The sequence below is a fragment of the Mya arenaria genome, chromosome 10 (genome assembly GCF_026914265.1).
Source record: "Mya arenaria isolate MELC-2E11 chromosome 10, ASM2691426v1".
Lineage (NCBI taxonomy): Eukaryota > Metazoa > Mollusca > Bivalvia > Myida > Myidae > Mya > Mya arenaria.
In genome coordinates this window covers 16562634-16579163 of record NC_069131.1, presented here as the reverse complement: position 1 = coordinate 16579163, position 16530 = coordinate 16562634, and the positions used below count along the sequence as shown (strand labels likewise).

The window sequence follows — 16530 nt, the reverse complement described above, 5'->3', positions numbered from 1 at the left end:
TTCATACAATATTCCAAACATATTATTACGAAATAATGTTCAAGTTCTTCACAACCCCGGCACAATGTGCCCTTTATTCTCTTAGGTTCCGTAGCACCCTATCCTTCTTTTGCATCACCCTGTCCTTCTTTTGCACCACCCTGTCCTTCTTTTGCATCACCCTGTCATCACCCTGTCATCACCCTATCCTTCTTTTGCATCACCCTGTCCTTCTTTTGCACCACCCTGTCCTTCTTTTGCATCACCCTGTCCTTCTTTTGCATCACCCTGTCCTTCTTTTGCACCACCCTGTTCTTCTTTTGCATCACCCTGTCCTCCTTTTGCATCACCCTGTCCTCCTTTTGCATCACCCTGTCCTTCTTTTGCATCACCCTGTCCTCCTTTTGCACCACCCTGTCCTTCTTTTGCACCACCCTGTCCTTCTTTTGCACCACCCTGTCCTTCTTTTGCATCCTTCTTTTGCATCACCCTGTCCTTCTTTTGCACCACCCTGTCCTTCTTTTGCACCACCCTGTCCTTCTTTTGCATCACCCTGTCCTTTTTAAAACCCAGCTAAAACCATAGCATGTTTAACTGCATACAAGTTAAAGGCGACAAAACAAAACACCGTTAAAATAAATAAAAATATAAATACGGAGACCTTTGGCTCGTATATAAATGAGGCTGAACCCCACTTTTGGTAAGTAGTATCTTAAAACTACAACTATTCGGTACGCAGACTCTTAAAAATAGTTCAAGTATTGTTTAGTTGCGCTAATTTCGGGTAGAAAATGAAGTGGCATCCCAGCACAATTGAGACGGAGTTAAACTTACATGCGAAATCTATCTTTGCAAGTCTTCGATGAACAATTCCAACACTTTTCACCCAACAATAATATGTCATTAATAGAAAGTAAAAAAGCACGGGTCAATTCGTCAAAACGAGTTTCGTCTGTTTGCGCATGCGCAGGCAGGTGCTCCTGCGCGCCAATGTTAACAGCTGCTGAAGCTGACACTTCGTAATGGAATATCGGCTTTTAACCATAAATGGCAATGGCTTTATGGAACATCCCTCGCAAAATCGAAGTGAATGAATCCGCTGATGTCAAGGTCGATACTGAGGAAAGCGTTGTGTCGCATTGGGTTTATTCGTGTGTGTAAAACTGACAAAATTGTGAAATTACAAATGGAGTAATACAATGACTGAAAAGACTCGTTCAATTTGAAGATTCCAATCGACCGAAACCATGATTACAAATATGGAAGTGAAACGTACTTGGAAATATTTATGAAAATGAGACACTGATAGCTCAGTTATAGAGACATAGAGCGGGGGCGAGTCGAACTTTGAGCGGAAATCTGCCGGGCAAGATGTCTACGGCGCGCCGGCCCTCCCTCCCGCCGATGCCGGATCTCTCTCACTTGAAGGAGGACGAGCGGAAGATCATCGAGGACGTTCTCCGCCGACAGAGGGAAGAGGAGGAACGCGAACAGGACATGATCCGGTATGCTGCTCGCCCCTGCCCGCCGCCATCTTGGATTTCCAGGGGGCGCCAAGGGGGAGTGGATTTAGTGGCATCTGGGTTTAAGCCTGGGTAGACATTGTTGTTTAAATATGTTGTTTAAGGTGTCTGAGTAAATATATGGCTATATATTATGGGCTGTTTATTTAAGATCATATTGTAAATCTGTTTTTTCCTATTAATCTTCAGACTGAGGAATTCTAAAATTTGGCATTCACCATCTATTATATGGGCAATTCTTGAAATGTATTCACTTGGGACCATGTATGACTGCCTAGTAATATATTTGCCCCAACTTCTTACTAACCATATTAGTTCTGTGAATAATTTGGCATATGGTCAGTGCATTGATTTTGTATTTCAGTTATCTTAAACTGAATAATGTTCCAGAAACTCTGAACACAGATGGCATTATTTCTGATGCAAGTCAAAATGAAATTTGTTTTTTATATATAATCATATACTATACAGACTAAGTTGTAATCTTGTGGAATTTAATAACACAATGTAATTGAAACATTTTAATCTAACTCCAATGGAAGAAGGTTCATTTTACAAACGCTGACAAATGAATAACTGAACATACTGAAGCTATGTATAAAATCAATTGGTGAATCATACATTATATTTTTGCTTCATCATTTATTGATGTATCTCAATTTTTTCTGAAACATATTTGTGAACACATCAGCTGCTGCAGTTCTAAATTACTGTTCATTATACATGGCAGGCTAGTGGTGACATTCATGGACTGTGTTTGTGTGTTCACAGGATTCATGTTAATCAACAAAAATGGATATTATCACACAATTTAAATACATCTTACTTTAATTAAGTTGTTGTTCGATATTTGAATTATCAAATATATTACTGGGATTATTCACTGAACTAGCTGGTAATACTTAAATGATATGAATGCTGTATTATAATTGGGATTTAAAGTTGTCTGGAATTCATACATTTGTTTTAAAAGTCTGAAGTTAACACATTATATATTTACAAGAAATGTTCCGATGAATATCTAATATAATACTTTCTCAAAGTTTGTGTATTTCATAGACTTTTGTCAATCAAAAACAAGATATCATTTTTTTAAGTAATTAATATTCGGGTTCATTTTCTAAATTGTTGTAATAAATATGCTTTTAATAACCAATAATTTCTCAGAAATAGTTGCGAACATCTGTTACAAGTTATTGTGAAATTATTAGTGTGTGGACAATGATCATTTTGTACAGAAATGCATTAAAACAACAGCCGAACAGCTTGCCTATACCACTGATTGTATCTTTCAAAAATAACTGTTATTTACATTTCATTTAGCTCACCGTGAGTTACCCTGCATTTTTATTTCCCGCACAGGCAAATGCAGATGGAGTTTGACACATATCGTCAGACCGTGGAGAAAGTTGGTGAGGAAGTGAAGCGTTCAGAAAACGCTGACACAGGCGCTGTATGTGATATCTGTCGGAAAACCAAGTTTGCTGATGGCGTCGGGCACAAGTGTACATACTGTAACCTCAAGTCTTGTGCGCGGTGTGGGGGTCGGGTCACCGTCAAAAATAAGGTATGAAATGAACATTTTTTGGCTGATTTTAAGCATTATATGCTGTGTGTTATGTGTTTGTTTTTTTAAGGTGTCACCCCTCAATTTTTCCATAAAGGGCAAGTCTGCTGGGCCAGTATTCAATATTGATCTTATCCTTATCCTTAGACAGGCCTCAGTGATTCCATTCAGCCTATTGGTCAGCTTAATATACAGGCCAATTTAAACACTTCAGTTTCTTATTTTTAATTTAAGTTCAATATAAGTTGTTTATTGAATACGGCCTTTGGACTTTGATTGAGGAATATCTGTACTTCGGATTGCTATCCTATAGGCTTATAGCCTGGCAGGAAGGGAATAGGTACCCATTATTTAACTAGCTGCAAGTGGGCCTCCAACCTTTGACCACCTGCTCAATAGGCTGGTGTCCTAACCACTAGGCCATGGAGAGGCGCTGTACTTAGTAGAGTCTGCCCTTATTAAACACTCGTTATAACACGCAGTATACTGATATTTGCTGATACTATAGGACTGCTTTGTGAAGTTTTGTATTGATTATTGACTACTCAATATATACTGATATTTTGCTAATTCTTTTTTATAGTGATGAATTTAATGTCCCTTGGATTTAATTAGCGTATAATGATTTACATACCACACCGTGCTAATAATTTAATTACATAAAGACTGTAATTTTATGAAAATGTTCGTTTAAAAAAATCCTGAAAATTACCTGTTAATTATAAATTGAAGGTTAAATATATAGGAAGGGAAAACACGCTTTCCCCATTATGTTATTGTCTGTCATTGCTGTTCCCCAAGCCCTGCATGGGTAAAATGCTTTCTGGGCTTGCTCAAATTCTGGATCTTATAAAGCAGGTATTAAACAGTTGAGAAAGTTATGCATGCTGTCAGAATTGGTGTGTGTTCATCCAAAAGTCTTTTTTCTATGTGAGACTGTATTACAAAGATCTTTTTTTTTAAATGTGTCCTAAAAACTGAGTACACACTGTTAACTTCTATAAGGAATACATTCCTAGATGATGTAAAACGTAGTTCACAGGTACACATACAATTAGTGTTTTGCAACCTTTCTGTTATGTCAGTGTTACCAATTATCATAAAAGTAGTTCACAGGAACACATACAAGTGGTGGTTGCAACATCTCTGGTATGTCAGAGTTGCCATATCATAAAAGTAGTTCACAGGAACACATACAAGTGGTGGTTGCAACATCTCTGGTATGTCAGAGTTGCCATATCATAAAAGTAGTTCACAGGAACACATACAAGTGGTGGTTGCAACATCTCTGGTATGTCAGAGTTGCCGTATCATAAAAGTAGTTCACAGGAACACATACAATTAGTGTTTGCAACCTGAGACTCTGGTATGTAAGGGTTACCAATTATCATAAAAGTAGTTCACAGGTACACATACTATATCTTAAAAGGAGTTCTTAGGTACAAGGGTACCATATCATCAAAGTAGTTCACAGGTACACATACTATATCTTAAAAGGAGTTCTTAGGTACAAGGGTACCATATCATCAAAGTAGTTCACAGGTACACATACTATATCTTAAAAGGAGTTCTTAGGTACAAGGGTACCATATCATCAAAGTAGTTCACATGTACACATACTATATCTTAAAAGGAGTTCTTAGGTACAAGGGTACCATATCATCAAAGTAGTTCACATGTACACATACATGTACTATATCTTAAAAGGAGTTCTTAGGTACAAGGGTACCATATCATCAAAGTAGTTCACAGGTACACATACTATATCATAAAAGGAGTTCTTAGGTACAAGGGTACCATATCATCAAAGTAGTTCACAGGTACACATACTATATCATAAAAGTTGTTCTGAGGTACAGGGGTACCATATCATAAAATTAGATCACAGATACACATACTATATCATAAACGTTGTTCTTAGGTACAGGGGTATTGTATCATAAAATTAGTTCACAGATACTATATTATAAAAGTAGTTCCAAGGTACAGGGGTACTGTATCATAAAAGTTAAGTTCACAGATACACATACTATATCATTAAAGTAGTTCTTAGGTACAGGGGTACTGATCATAAAAGTAGTTCACAGATACACATAGTATGTCATAAAAGTAGGTCTTAGGTACAGGTGTACCGTATCATAAAAGTAGCTGACATGGCAAGGCCAAAAGTACTGTTAATATGTGAAGTTGTAAAAATGTTAACAACATTAACTTGTGCCAAAGACAGTCTACAATTTATATATAAATGTTCATATGCAATTCTTTGGGGGAGAATAACACCAAATTGGCCTATTGATTGTTAAGATTTGCCAAGAAATAAGCATCTTCGCGTAGTTCTACAGCCGTTGTCTTCAGCAAGGGGGAATTGGCTCAGTTTGGCTTTGTACGCATAAGTTATGATATAATTACAGACATGCTTTTCCCAAAAGGGGCATTTAGAATGTCCATATTAATCATTGATTTACATAAATCCATTATACCAGTTAGGTTACCAATCCTCTTAAATAATGCATGAGTGTGCAGAAAACAAAATTGAAAACAACCAAACCTCCATGGTTTTAATTTGAGATATTAAGCTATTATTATGTCTCCCCCTCTCTGGGGGAGACATATTGTTTTTGCCCTGTCCGTCAGTCCGGTAGTCCGGTAGTCCGTCAGTCCGTCAGTCCGTCCGTACGTCACACTTCGTTTCCGATCGATAACTGGAAAACCGCATGACCTAGGATCACCAAACTTGGTAGGGAGGTTGGTCATGAGGTGTAGAAGATCCCTATTGTTTTTGGGGTCACTAGGTCAAAGGTCAAGGTCGCGGCCACCCCCAATGTAAAAAACATTTCCGCTCAATATCTTGACAATGGTTTGACCTAGGTTCACCAAACTTGGTAGGGAGGTTGGTCATGAGGTGTAGAAGATCCCTATTGTTTTTGGGGTCACTAGGTCAAAGGTCAAGGTCGCGGCGACCCCCAATGTAAAAAACATTTCCGCTCAATATCTTGAGAATGGTTTGACCTAGGTTCACCAAACTTGGTAGGGAGGTTGGTCGTGAGGTGTAGAGGATCCCTATTGTTTTTGGGGTCACTAGGTCAAAGGTCAAGGTCGCGGCGACCCCCAATGTAAAAAACATTTCCGCTCAATATCTTGAGAATGGTTTGACCTAGGTTCACCAAACTTGGTAGGGAGGTTGGTCGTGAGGTGTAGAGGATCCCTATTGTTTTTGGGGTCACTAGGTCAAAGGTCAAGGTCGCGGCGACCCCCAATGTAAAAAACATTTCCGCTCAATATCTTGAGAATGGTTTGACCTAGGTTCACCAAACTTGGTAGGGAGGTTGGTCGTGAGGTGTAGAGGATCCCTATTGTTTTTGGGGTCACTAGGTCAAAGGTCAAGGTCGCGGCGACCCCCAATATAAAAAACATTTCTGCTCAAAATCTTGAGAACGGTTTGACCTAGGTTCACCAAACTTGGTAGGGAGGTTGGTCATGAGGTGTAGAAGATCCCTATTGTTTTTGGGGTCACTAGGTCAAAGGTCAAGGTCGCGGCGACCCCCAATGTAAAAAACATTTCCGCTCAATATCTTGAGAATGGTTTGACCTAGGTTCACCAAACTTGGTAGGGAGGTTGATCATGAGGTTTAGAAAACTCCTATATTTTGGGGGGTCACAAGGTCAAAGGTCAACGTCGCTGTGACCTCTAATGTAAAAAAATATTTCCGTGCAATATCAGGAGAATGCTTTGATCTAGTTTTTAATATCTTTTTCATCATTTTTTAATTGATTTCATATAAGTGCATTCAATAACTGATATTGGAATGAAAATGTAAACATGATACATTTGACACTATTGCAAGACTCATGCAATATAATACCATCCAAGCAGGCTTTGCTAAGCTACGATTTCTCCAGCAACTGAATGAGATGAATGATTATATGATTCACGCCTATATAGAAGTCTAAACGACACTCAACTTTGCACTAATCATCTTATTGGTATTTCTCGCCATGTACGGGACTGAAACCCCCTTTTTATGGTTGGCAGTATTAAAGGAGTTTTAAAGGAGTATTGTGTAAAAAATTGTCAAGGGTGGTACAGTGTATGCAGAAACTTAAAAACGGAAGTTTGTAGTTTGAAGATTTTCTAGTTTGGTATTCAGATTCTCAAATTTGTGGGCTGTGTCTGTGGGAGACCCACGTTGTGTGCCATGTCTGGCAAAGACCCACTACATGTATGTGTGCCATGTCTGACCTATACCCAATTTGTGTGTCATGTCTGACAAATACCAACTTTGTGTGCCATGTTTGACAAATACCCAATTTGTGTGTCATGTCTGACAAATACCAACTTTGTGTGCCATGTTTGACAAATACCAACTTTGTGTGCCATGTCTGACAAATACCCACTTTGTGTGCCATGTCTGACAAATACCCACTTTGTGTGCCATGTTTGACAAATACCCACTTTGTGTGCCATGTCTGACAAATACCCACTTTGTGTGCCATGTTTGACAAATACCAACTTTGTGTGCCATGTTTGACAAATACCCACTTTGTGTGCCATGTCTGACAAATACCCACTTTGTGTGCCATGTTTGACAAATACCAACTTTGTGTGCCATGTTTGACAAATACCCACTTTGTGTGCCATGTCTGACAAATACCCACTTTGTGTGCCATGTTTGACAAATACCAACTTTGTGTGCCATGTCTGACAAATACCCACTTTGTGTGCCATGTTTGACAAATACCCACTTTGTGTGCCATGTTTGACAAATACCCACTTTGTGTGCCATGTCTGACAAATACCCACTTTGTGTGCCCTGTCTGACAAATACCCACTTTGTGTGCCATGTCTGACAAATACCCTCTTTATTTGCTGTATCTGACTGGGACACACTTTGTGTGCCATATATGGTAGAGACACACTTTCTGTGTCATATCTGACAAATACCAACTTTGTGTGACAGGTCTGGCAGAGACCCACAATGTTTTCTCTGCCTAGCAAAGACCCGTTATGTGTGCACGCGTCTGGGAGAGACCCACTGTGTTTGCCATGTCTGGCAAAAATCCACTAGGTGTGCCATTTCTGGCAAAGACCCAATATGTGTGCCATGTCTTGCAAAGACCCATTATGTCTGCCATGCCTGGTAAAAACCCACTATGTGTGCCATACCTGGCAAAAACCCACTATGTGTCCCATGCCTGGCAAAAACCCACTATATGTTGCCATGTCTGGAAAAGGCCAACTATGTGTGTCATGCCTGGCAAAGGCCAACTATGTGTGGCCATGTCTGGCAAAGACCCACTATGTGTGGCCATGTCTGGCAAAGGCCCACTATGTGAGCCATGTCTTGCAAACACCCACTATGTGTGGCCATGTCTGGCAAACATCCACTTTGTGTGTAATGTCTGGCAAAGACCCACTATGTGTGTCATGTCTGGCAAAGGCCCACTATGTGAGCCATGTCTGGCAAACACCCACTTTGTGTGTGATGTGTGGCAAACATCCACTATGTGTGTAATGTCTGGCAAAGACCCACTATGTGTGTTCATGTCTGGCAAAGACCCACTATGTGTGTCATATTTTGCAAAGACCCACTATGTGTGGTCATGTCTGGCAAAGACCCACTATGTGTGTCATATTTTGCAAAGACCCACTATGTGTGTTCAAAGACCCACTATGTGTGTTCAAAGACCCAGTCCACTTATCTTGGCCATCACAGTCACCAGCAATCACACTCTAATGTAATACTTCCTGTAAAGAAGTAGCTATTGAAATGCAATATTAATCGAATTGTCTCTACCATAATCATAACTGTCTCATGCTAACCATTAATGAAAGTATTGATTTTCACATTTACTAATTAATATTAAAATACAATTATGAAATACAGATTTGCTAATCAATATGAATTGTATACTTCAAATATGATCACATTCAGTAATTATTGTAAGGTGCGAGGAAATGTAAACCAGTCAATACCTAACAGACTGGGACCCTTTTTTTCCTATGAATAAATAATGGACATGCACGATTCTATTTGTATAATGTACAAAGTAGAATCAAGTTTAGACAAATATAGCAACATTGTAACATATTCAGTCCTCTAAATACTGGACTAAGAACTTATATAGACTGTAATAAAACTACATTTAGCTTCCAGCAGGGTATTTACAGAAATTTATTACAGTAATGTCATTCCAACATAGGTTAACATCTCAGATTACGAGACAATTTTTGTTGTTGTCATACTGTTTTACAATTGGACTGTTCACATGAAATCAGGTACATGTATGCAGATCCAACCTGCTAGATATATGAAGGGGCTTGCTTCCTCATTAAAAAAGCAGATCCCATCCGCTAGTTTGGTGAAGGGGCTTGCGTCCGCATTAAAAAAGCAGATCCAATCCGCTAGTTTGGTAAAGGGGCATACTGCAAAGATCCAACCTTCAAGGTGAGTCAAGGGGCATGCTTCCCATATCCAACCACGGGCATGCTTCCCAGATCCAACCTGCTAGGTGGGTCAAGGGGCATGCTTCCAAGATCCAACCTTCTAGGTGGGTCAATGGGTATGCTTCCCAGATCCAACCTGCTAGTTGGGTCAAGGGGCATGCTTCCCAGATCCAACCTTCTAGGTTGGTCAAGGGGCATGCTTCGCAGATCCAACCTGCTAGGTGAGTCAAGGGGCATGCTTCCCAGATCCAACCTTATAGGTGGGTCGATGGGTATGCTTCCCAGATCCAACCTTATAGGTGGGTCAAGGAGCATGCTTCCCAGATCCAACCTGCTAGGTGGGTCAAGGGGCATGCTTCCCAGATCCAACCTGCTAGGTGGGTCAAGGAGCATGCTTCCGACATCCAACCTTATAGGTGGGTCAAGGGGCATGCTTCAAAGATATACCTGCTAGGTGGGTCAAGGAGCATGCTTCCCAGATCCAACCTGCTAGGTGGGTCAAGGAGCATGCTTCCCACATCCAACCTTATAGGTGGGTCAAGGGGCATGCTTCAAAAATAAACCTGCTAGGTGGGTCAAGGGGCATGTTTCCCACATCCAACCTTACAGGTGGGTCAAGGGGCATGCTTCACAGATCCAACCTTAAAGGTGGGTGAAGGGGCATGCTTCCCACATCCAATCTTATAGGTGGGTCAAGGGGCATGCTTCCCAGATCCAACCTGCTAAGTGGGTCAAGGGGCATGTTTCCCAGATCCAACCTTCTAGGTTGGTCAAGGGGCATGCTTCAAAGATAAACCTGCTAGTTGGGTCAAGGGGTATGCTTCCCAGATCCAACCTTATAGGTGAGTCAAGGGGCATGCTTCCCAGATCCAACCTGCTAGGTGGGTCAAGGAGCATGCTTCCCACATCCAACCTTATAGGTGGGTCAAGGGGAATGCTTCCCAGATCCAACCTTATAGGTGGGTCAAGTGGCATGCTTCAAAGATAAACCTGCTAGGTGGGTCAAGGGGCATGCTTCCCAGATCCAGCCTGCTAGGTGGGTCAATGGGCATGCTTCAAAGATAAACCTGCTAGTTGGGTCAAGGGGCATGCGTCACAGATCCAACCTTATAGGTGGGTCAAGGGGCATGCTTCCCAGATCCAACCTTATAGGTGGGTCAAGGGGCATGCTTCCCAGATCCAACCTTATAGGTGGGTCAAGGGGCATGCTTCCCAGATCCAACCTGCTAGGTGAGTTAAGGTGCATGCTTCAAAGATAACCTGCTAGTTGTGTCAAGGGGCATGCTTCCCAGATCCAACCTTCTAGATGGGTCAAGGGGCATGCTTCCCAGATCCAACCTTCTAGGTGGGTCAATGGGCATGCTTCCCAGATCCAACCTTTTAAGTGGGCCATGTGGCATGCTGCCAAGATCCAACCTTTTAAGAGGCCATTGGGCATGCTTCCCAGATCCAACCTTTTAGGTGGGACATGGGGCATGCTTCCCAGATCCAACCTGCCAGTTTGGACGAGAGTCATGCTTCTTAGATCCAACCTGTTATGTATGTAAAGGGGTATTGCTTCCCCCAAAAAACCTGATTTTTGTGTGCAGACTTCACAATTCAGCTAAAATAATTTGGTACAACATTAATTTAGGAACCCACATACTGACCTATGGCTATTTAAGAAACACATTGAGCTGTTGGTATCTTGCGTTAGCTGGATACGAGATAAAACTCACATTGAGCTGTTGATATCTTGAGTTAGCTGGATACGAGATAAAACTCACATTGAGCTGTTGATATCTGAGTTAGCTGGATACGAGATAAAACTCACATTGAGCTGTTGATATCTCGAGTTAGCTGGATACGAGATAAAACTCACATTGAGCTGTTGATATCTCGAGTTAGCTGGATACGAGATAAAACTCACATTGATCTGTTGATATCTCGAGTTAGCTGGATACGAGATAAAACTCACATTGAGCTGTTGATATCTCGAGTTAGCTGGATACAAGATTAAACTCACATTGAGCTGTTGGATTAGCTGGATACAAGATTAAACTCACATTGAGCTGTTGAGTTAGCTGGATACACAATATTTTGCATCGAGCAGTTAAGTTCTTGAGTTCAGTACTTTTAACTATTCAGACTAACTTGCATTTAGCAGGTGAGATCTTTAGTTAGCTTGATACAAGATAACTCACATCTAGCAGTTAAAATCTTTTGTTAACAAGATTAATCACATTGAGAATTTAAGTTATTCATTTTGGTTAGCTTATCATAGAGAATTTCATTCTGTAATTTACATTCAAGATGGTACACTATTTTGTACCAACAATTTGAATATGAATGTTTACTAAACTACAATCAATGGCGAGTGCGCTATACATTCATGTTATAACTCTGATAAACTCTGATAAATAACATTGAACAGTCAAGTTCTTGGTTTAGCTAGATACAAGATAACCCACATTGAGCAGTTTATGAATGATTTACGTGGTTAATTATCCAGCTAAAATGTTGTTAATTGATATTAAAAAATAGGGGGCTAATATTTCAAACTATTATTTTCTATGTATTTGATAAAAATGTATCTGAGACAGGAAATTGCGTCAGAAAGGGATGAAATTACTATTGTGTGTTATTAGAGTGGTCTGATTTGTCATGACAAAATCTCTCCCAGCAGTAAGAGTCTCGCATATCAATTCTCTAAACACAAACAATCGCCGGAACAATACCCAAATGGGCGCACACTGCTCGGGCATATTGTCAGTTGGGTCGGATATATGCGCAATTTACAATTGACTAATAACGGTGAAACAGCAATGAATTAATGACTGAGACCTCACTCTAGAGACATTGCAGTGGTTTCTTGCCTGCCAATAATCAATAACCCTCCTTGTATAGGCATTGACAGAAACCTTGGAGTTTCTGTATGTGTTCTGGTATGTACACTATACATCCTGGGCTGTAACGGCTTCCTGTTTCCCGTTAGCTGATTCTGTTTTTCCGAACCATCTGCACTTGTTCTGAGCGTAATTCTAATTTTTGTATTTGATTACTATAAAGACAATCTGGACTGCTGCTGTTGGGTCAATAGCCCTGACAATGCTTATAACTACACCTAACATTTATCAGTTGTTGTAAATCTGTATATTTTATCATTTATTAAAAAACGATCTTGATTCAGAATCATGTTTGTATATGGCAAATTGTGTGCTTTAAAATCATAGAAATGTTAAGCAAAAATGTTTGTTGAAATTGTTACCTAAATACACAGCAGACAAGTGTATGAAACTTGGATAGGATGCTCACCAGTTATCTCCAGTTTGCATATTTAAATCACATGAATGGTTAGTAGTTATTTTTGAATAAATATTGACCAATCAATACACATTTTGGCTAACTTTGACCAAACCAAAAATGTTAATCAATTTTGTACAAATGACTCCTGGTTATAGAGCTTTTTACCACCAATGAAACAATGCATTGAAACCCTTGATGGAGACTGAGTGTCCACTTCTGGTGAGGAGGTCCTGGGTATCAACTCACAGTCTGACTATTATTACCCTCATCAGTCGCACGATTGGTGCTTTTCATCACACAGACTTAAGAACCAAGGTCATGTTGTTTTTAAAAGATCTAGGATATTGCACTCTGACCTCGTAGCATATCACTCAGTCTCTCCACTGCTGTCTGACCTCAGGAAGAAAAACAAAGTCATCTGATATTGCAAAATTTAGGACAATAAAAACATGCATTGTACACTTGTGATGTTCAGAAAAAAGGTGTTATGCCAGATATATCTGGTGCTGTTGTAGACCTTTTTTTAAAAGAGCATTAAAGGGACTAGACACCAGATGATACCATTGCAAAAAAAGACAATTGTCAAAAACTTCAATTGATAGCACTGTTTTCAGCGCATTGAATCTAATTTACTAATGTACCACATTGCTGACATTTCATGTATCTTCCGCAGTTTTTAAGTATTTTTCCAATTTGAAATTTGATAGGTAAATTGTCAACCACGTAACCATTTAAAAATAGTGTTGGTATATGTATCTGTACTAATCTCCTGACTTTCACATGCTTAATATACACACTATAAACTGGGAAACCATTATGCACTATTTTTAAATGGGTAAACTCAGCTGAGACAGCGACTAAATATTCTTTTAATTATGTAAAATGATGTATTATCGGCCTCATACTAGTTCGTGTTGATAATGCACCAGTCACTTGTAACCACGGCCCTCCCCCCCCCCCCATGGGACCATCTTGTGTCTAGTCCTTTTAAATTTCAATATGCAGCAGCTGTAGCAATGAATGTCAGGTTAAATATTCACTTATTCTGTGAAAGATTTTCTCAAAACTATTATAATTAATTGCAGGCATTGTGGGCCTGCAACCTGTGCAAGAAGAAACAGGAGATACTAGCAAAGACGGGACAATGGTATCATGGTGGAATGGCGCGTCCGGTGGGGATCGAGGAGGTGATCGACACATCACAGAGCATGGGGGATCTCACACGCTCTGAGTCTGGATTTACACAGCTTAACGATAAGCGCCAAAAGTACAATGACAAAAGTGAAAGTGGCCATACTAGTTCAGAGAAAGAAAATATTGACAAGTCTGATCGGACTGATAATAATCGAGGTCAGATGACTCGACAAGGCTCCCAATTACGTAGACAATATTCACTCGATGCTCAAAGGGGAAAAACAGGGGATGTTAGCCCAAATAAGGACCCTGGTGATAGGCAAGGGGTCCAAGGGGGGGATAGACTAAGAGAAAGGGGAAATAATGTTCCGTTAAATGAACGTGGGCGAGCGCGGGATAAATCTCCGGCTCGTCATAGACATCACTCAGAGTCTAGACTCTCGGAAACCGACAAAAGATATATTGCTCATGAACGAGGTGAGTTTGAACGTTTCGGGGGTCGAAGTCCCCGTGAAGCGTTGGGTAATAGAACAGGGGACAATAGAGATAATAAAGGGCGCCACCCAGAGGAACGGGAACCAAGAAGGGCCCCTAAAGAGGGCCAGGAACGGCTGAATCCAGAACGAGAAATCATCAAAAAAGAATCGGCACAACGGACTAGGTGCGTATTGGTATTATTTTCATAGCATTATTCATTGTATATCTTTATTACTTTTGTCACTTTTTCATGTATGGATTTTAGTCGTAACTAAATGTCTAAAAGGCAATAACTATATTTACTTATTATTGTCTCCTCAACTTTGTGTTCATTTTCAATGTTGGCTTAAGTTCAATTTGAACAAATATGCACACAAAATACTGCAAGATAATTGCAATTTACGACAATAATCTTAAAATATTAAAACGACTGCCTGAAGGGAGGCAAATAGTTCCATCAAATTGATAATATACATATTGTGTTTTTTATCACTTTAAAGGGAATGGTGGCGGCCCCTTAGAAAAGTGAAAAATAGCTTCATTTGACAATAACATGACTCATATCTCAGGCTTAACTTGTTTACAAACATTCTATTCAACAAACCTCTGGTAAAATTCATGAATGGCACTATATTGCTACAATTGCTAAATGTTAAAAGGTCAATGCTCCTCAATTTGTTTTAATAATATAAGGGGATTTTTTTCCTTTGGCAGGCCTGAGGGGAAAGATATATACATTTTCAGGTGGGAAATGGGGCTGAATTATGGCCCGAAACAAGGGCTGAAAACACACGGCCATTATATGACAAACTTATTGAGTTAAGTCATATTTTACATCAATTTATGAAGTACATCCCTTCCATATTGGATATTAATACAGCTTTCTTGCACTTGACAAGGATTGTTTGGTAACTGAAACGAAATATCAATAAAAAAGACAGACTCCCACACACATCACACTGACATGAGAAATCCGGATAGAGCACCATTACATATAGATTTAGGACATATAAATGCAGAATGAATAGATCACATGACAAACGCATACAGCAGAATCATTAGTTTTTGATAAAATCGCAATCGGACGGAAAATCATTCATGGAACCTTTATTTAGAATGTCTCTCCTTTTAAGGATTATTTCATGAATTTTTAATCGCAACATGACTTACTATTGAATGTGTTCTTTTGATTTCGTGGGAAGTTCTTTGAACTAGCGAAAAATCATTTAAGTTAACTCATGACAATAAATGTGAATAATTTAAAGATTGATCATTAGTACTTTTATCTTGAATTTTACCTAACATAGAATATCGTTAACAGGCATTTTTGTCTCCTTTTGGTGAATGGTAACATTTCATGTGTTAACGTACCATTCCCTTTAATTGTGAAGAGAATAATTAGAATAAGACATATCACAATGATATGTATAACAATATTTACCCGACACATGATTATTAAGAAACTGAGAAACTAATACTTTTCCCTTGTTTTGAAATGAGTTCATATTAAACCAGATGAACTTAATAAGCACAGCCACACAAATGTGCTGGTATTTAAGGAATAATCAGTATTTTGCCTAACTAAAAAACTTTGAAGTTGAAATAATAAGACAACAAATTAATTGTTACAGATCCATGAAAGATAGCCCTAGTCCTAGGCATTCAATTGACGAGAAATCCACAGGCGATGAAAGGGAGAGACGGAAAGAGCCGCCCGATAGATATCGACAGTCGCCCGTAGATAATTTTAGCACTCGGTCACATGACCGACCCCTCCATGACTATGCAGATACTAAACGTGAACGCAGAGGCTCTCGTGAACGTGTCATAGACGATTATAAATCCACCAGTAAAGGACATGCTAGTGATCGCGAGAGGGAGAGAGATCGTGAACGTGATCGCCTCAGTGATCAAGGTTTGTCGAAATCTTCTCACAAATCTAGCCTGGATAATGTTTCGCGCTCCGGTTCCCGTAGGGAACACCGCTCACCACCCCAGATGCAAGACCGCCAGTACCGGTCCCCGCCTCAGCACCGACACTTCATACACATTGAACAGGCGAGTGACACGCAGGTTAGTGCTAATGAGGAAACACAGGAAACAGACCTTAGCAAACAGCA

The 16530-nt window shown here is 39.8% G+C and overlaps 1 protein-coding gene across 1 annotated transcript; it reads left to right on the top strand.

Moving 5' to 3' along the window:
• Window positions 1-1136: 1136 nt before the first annotated feature.
• LOC128204384 (regulating synaptic membrane exocytosis protein 1-like) lies at window positions 1137-16528 on the top strand (the record flags this gene model as incomplete). Its single annotated transcript, XM_052905802.1, has 4 exons — window positions 1137-1574; window positions 2865-3069; window positions 13885-14594; window positions 16042-16528. Coding segments are annotated over exons 1-4 (1626 nt in total), but the record flags the coding sequence as incomplete, so codon positions are not given.
• Window positions 16529-16530: the final 2 nt, after the last annotated feature.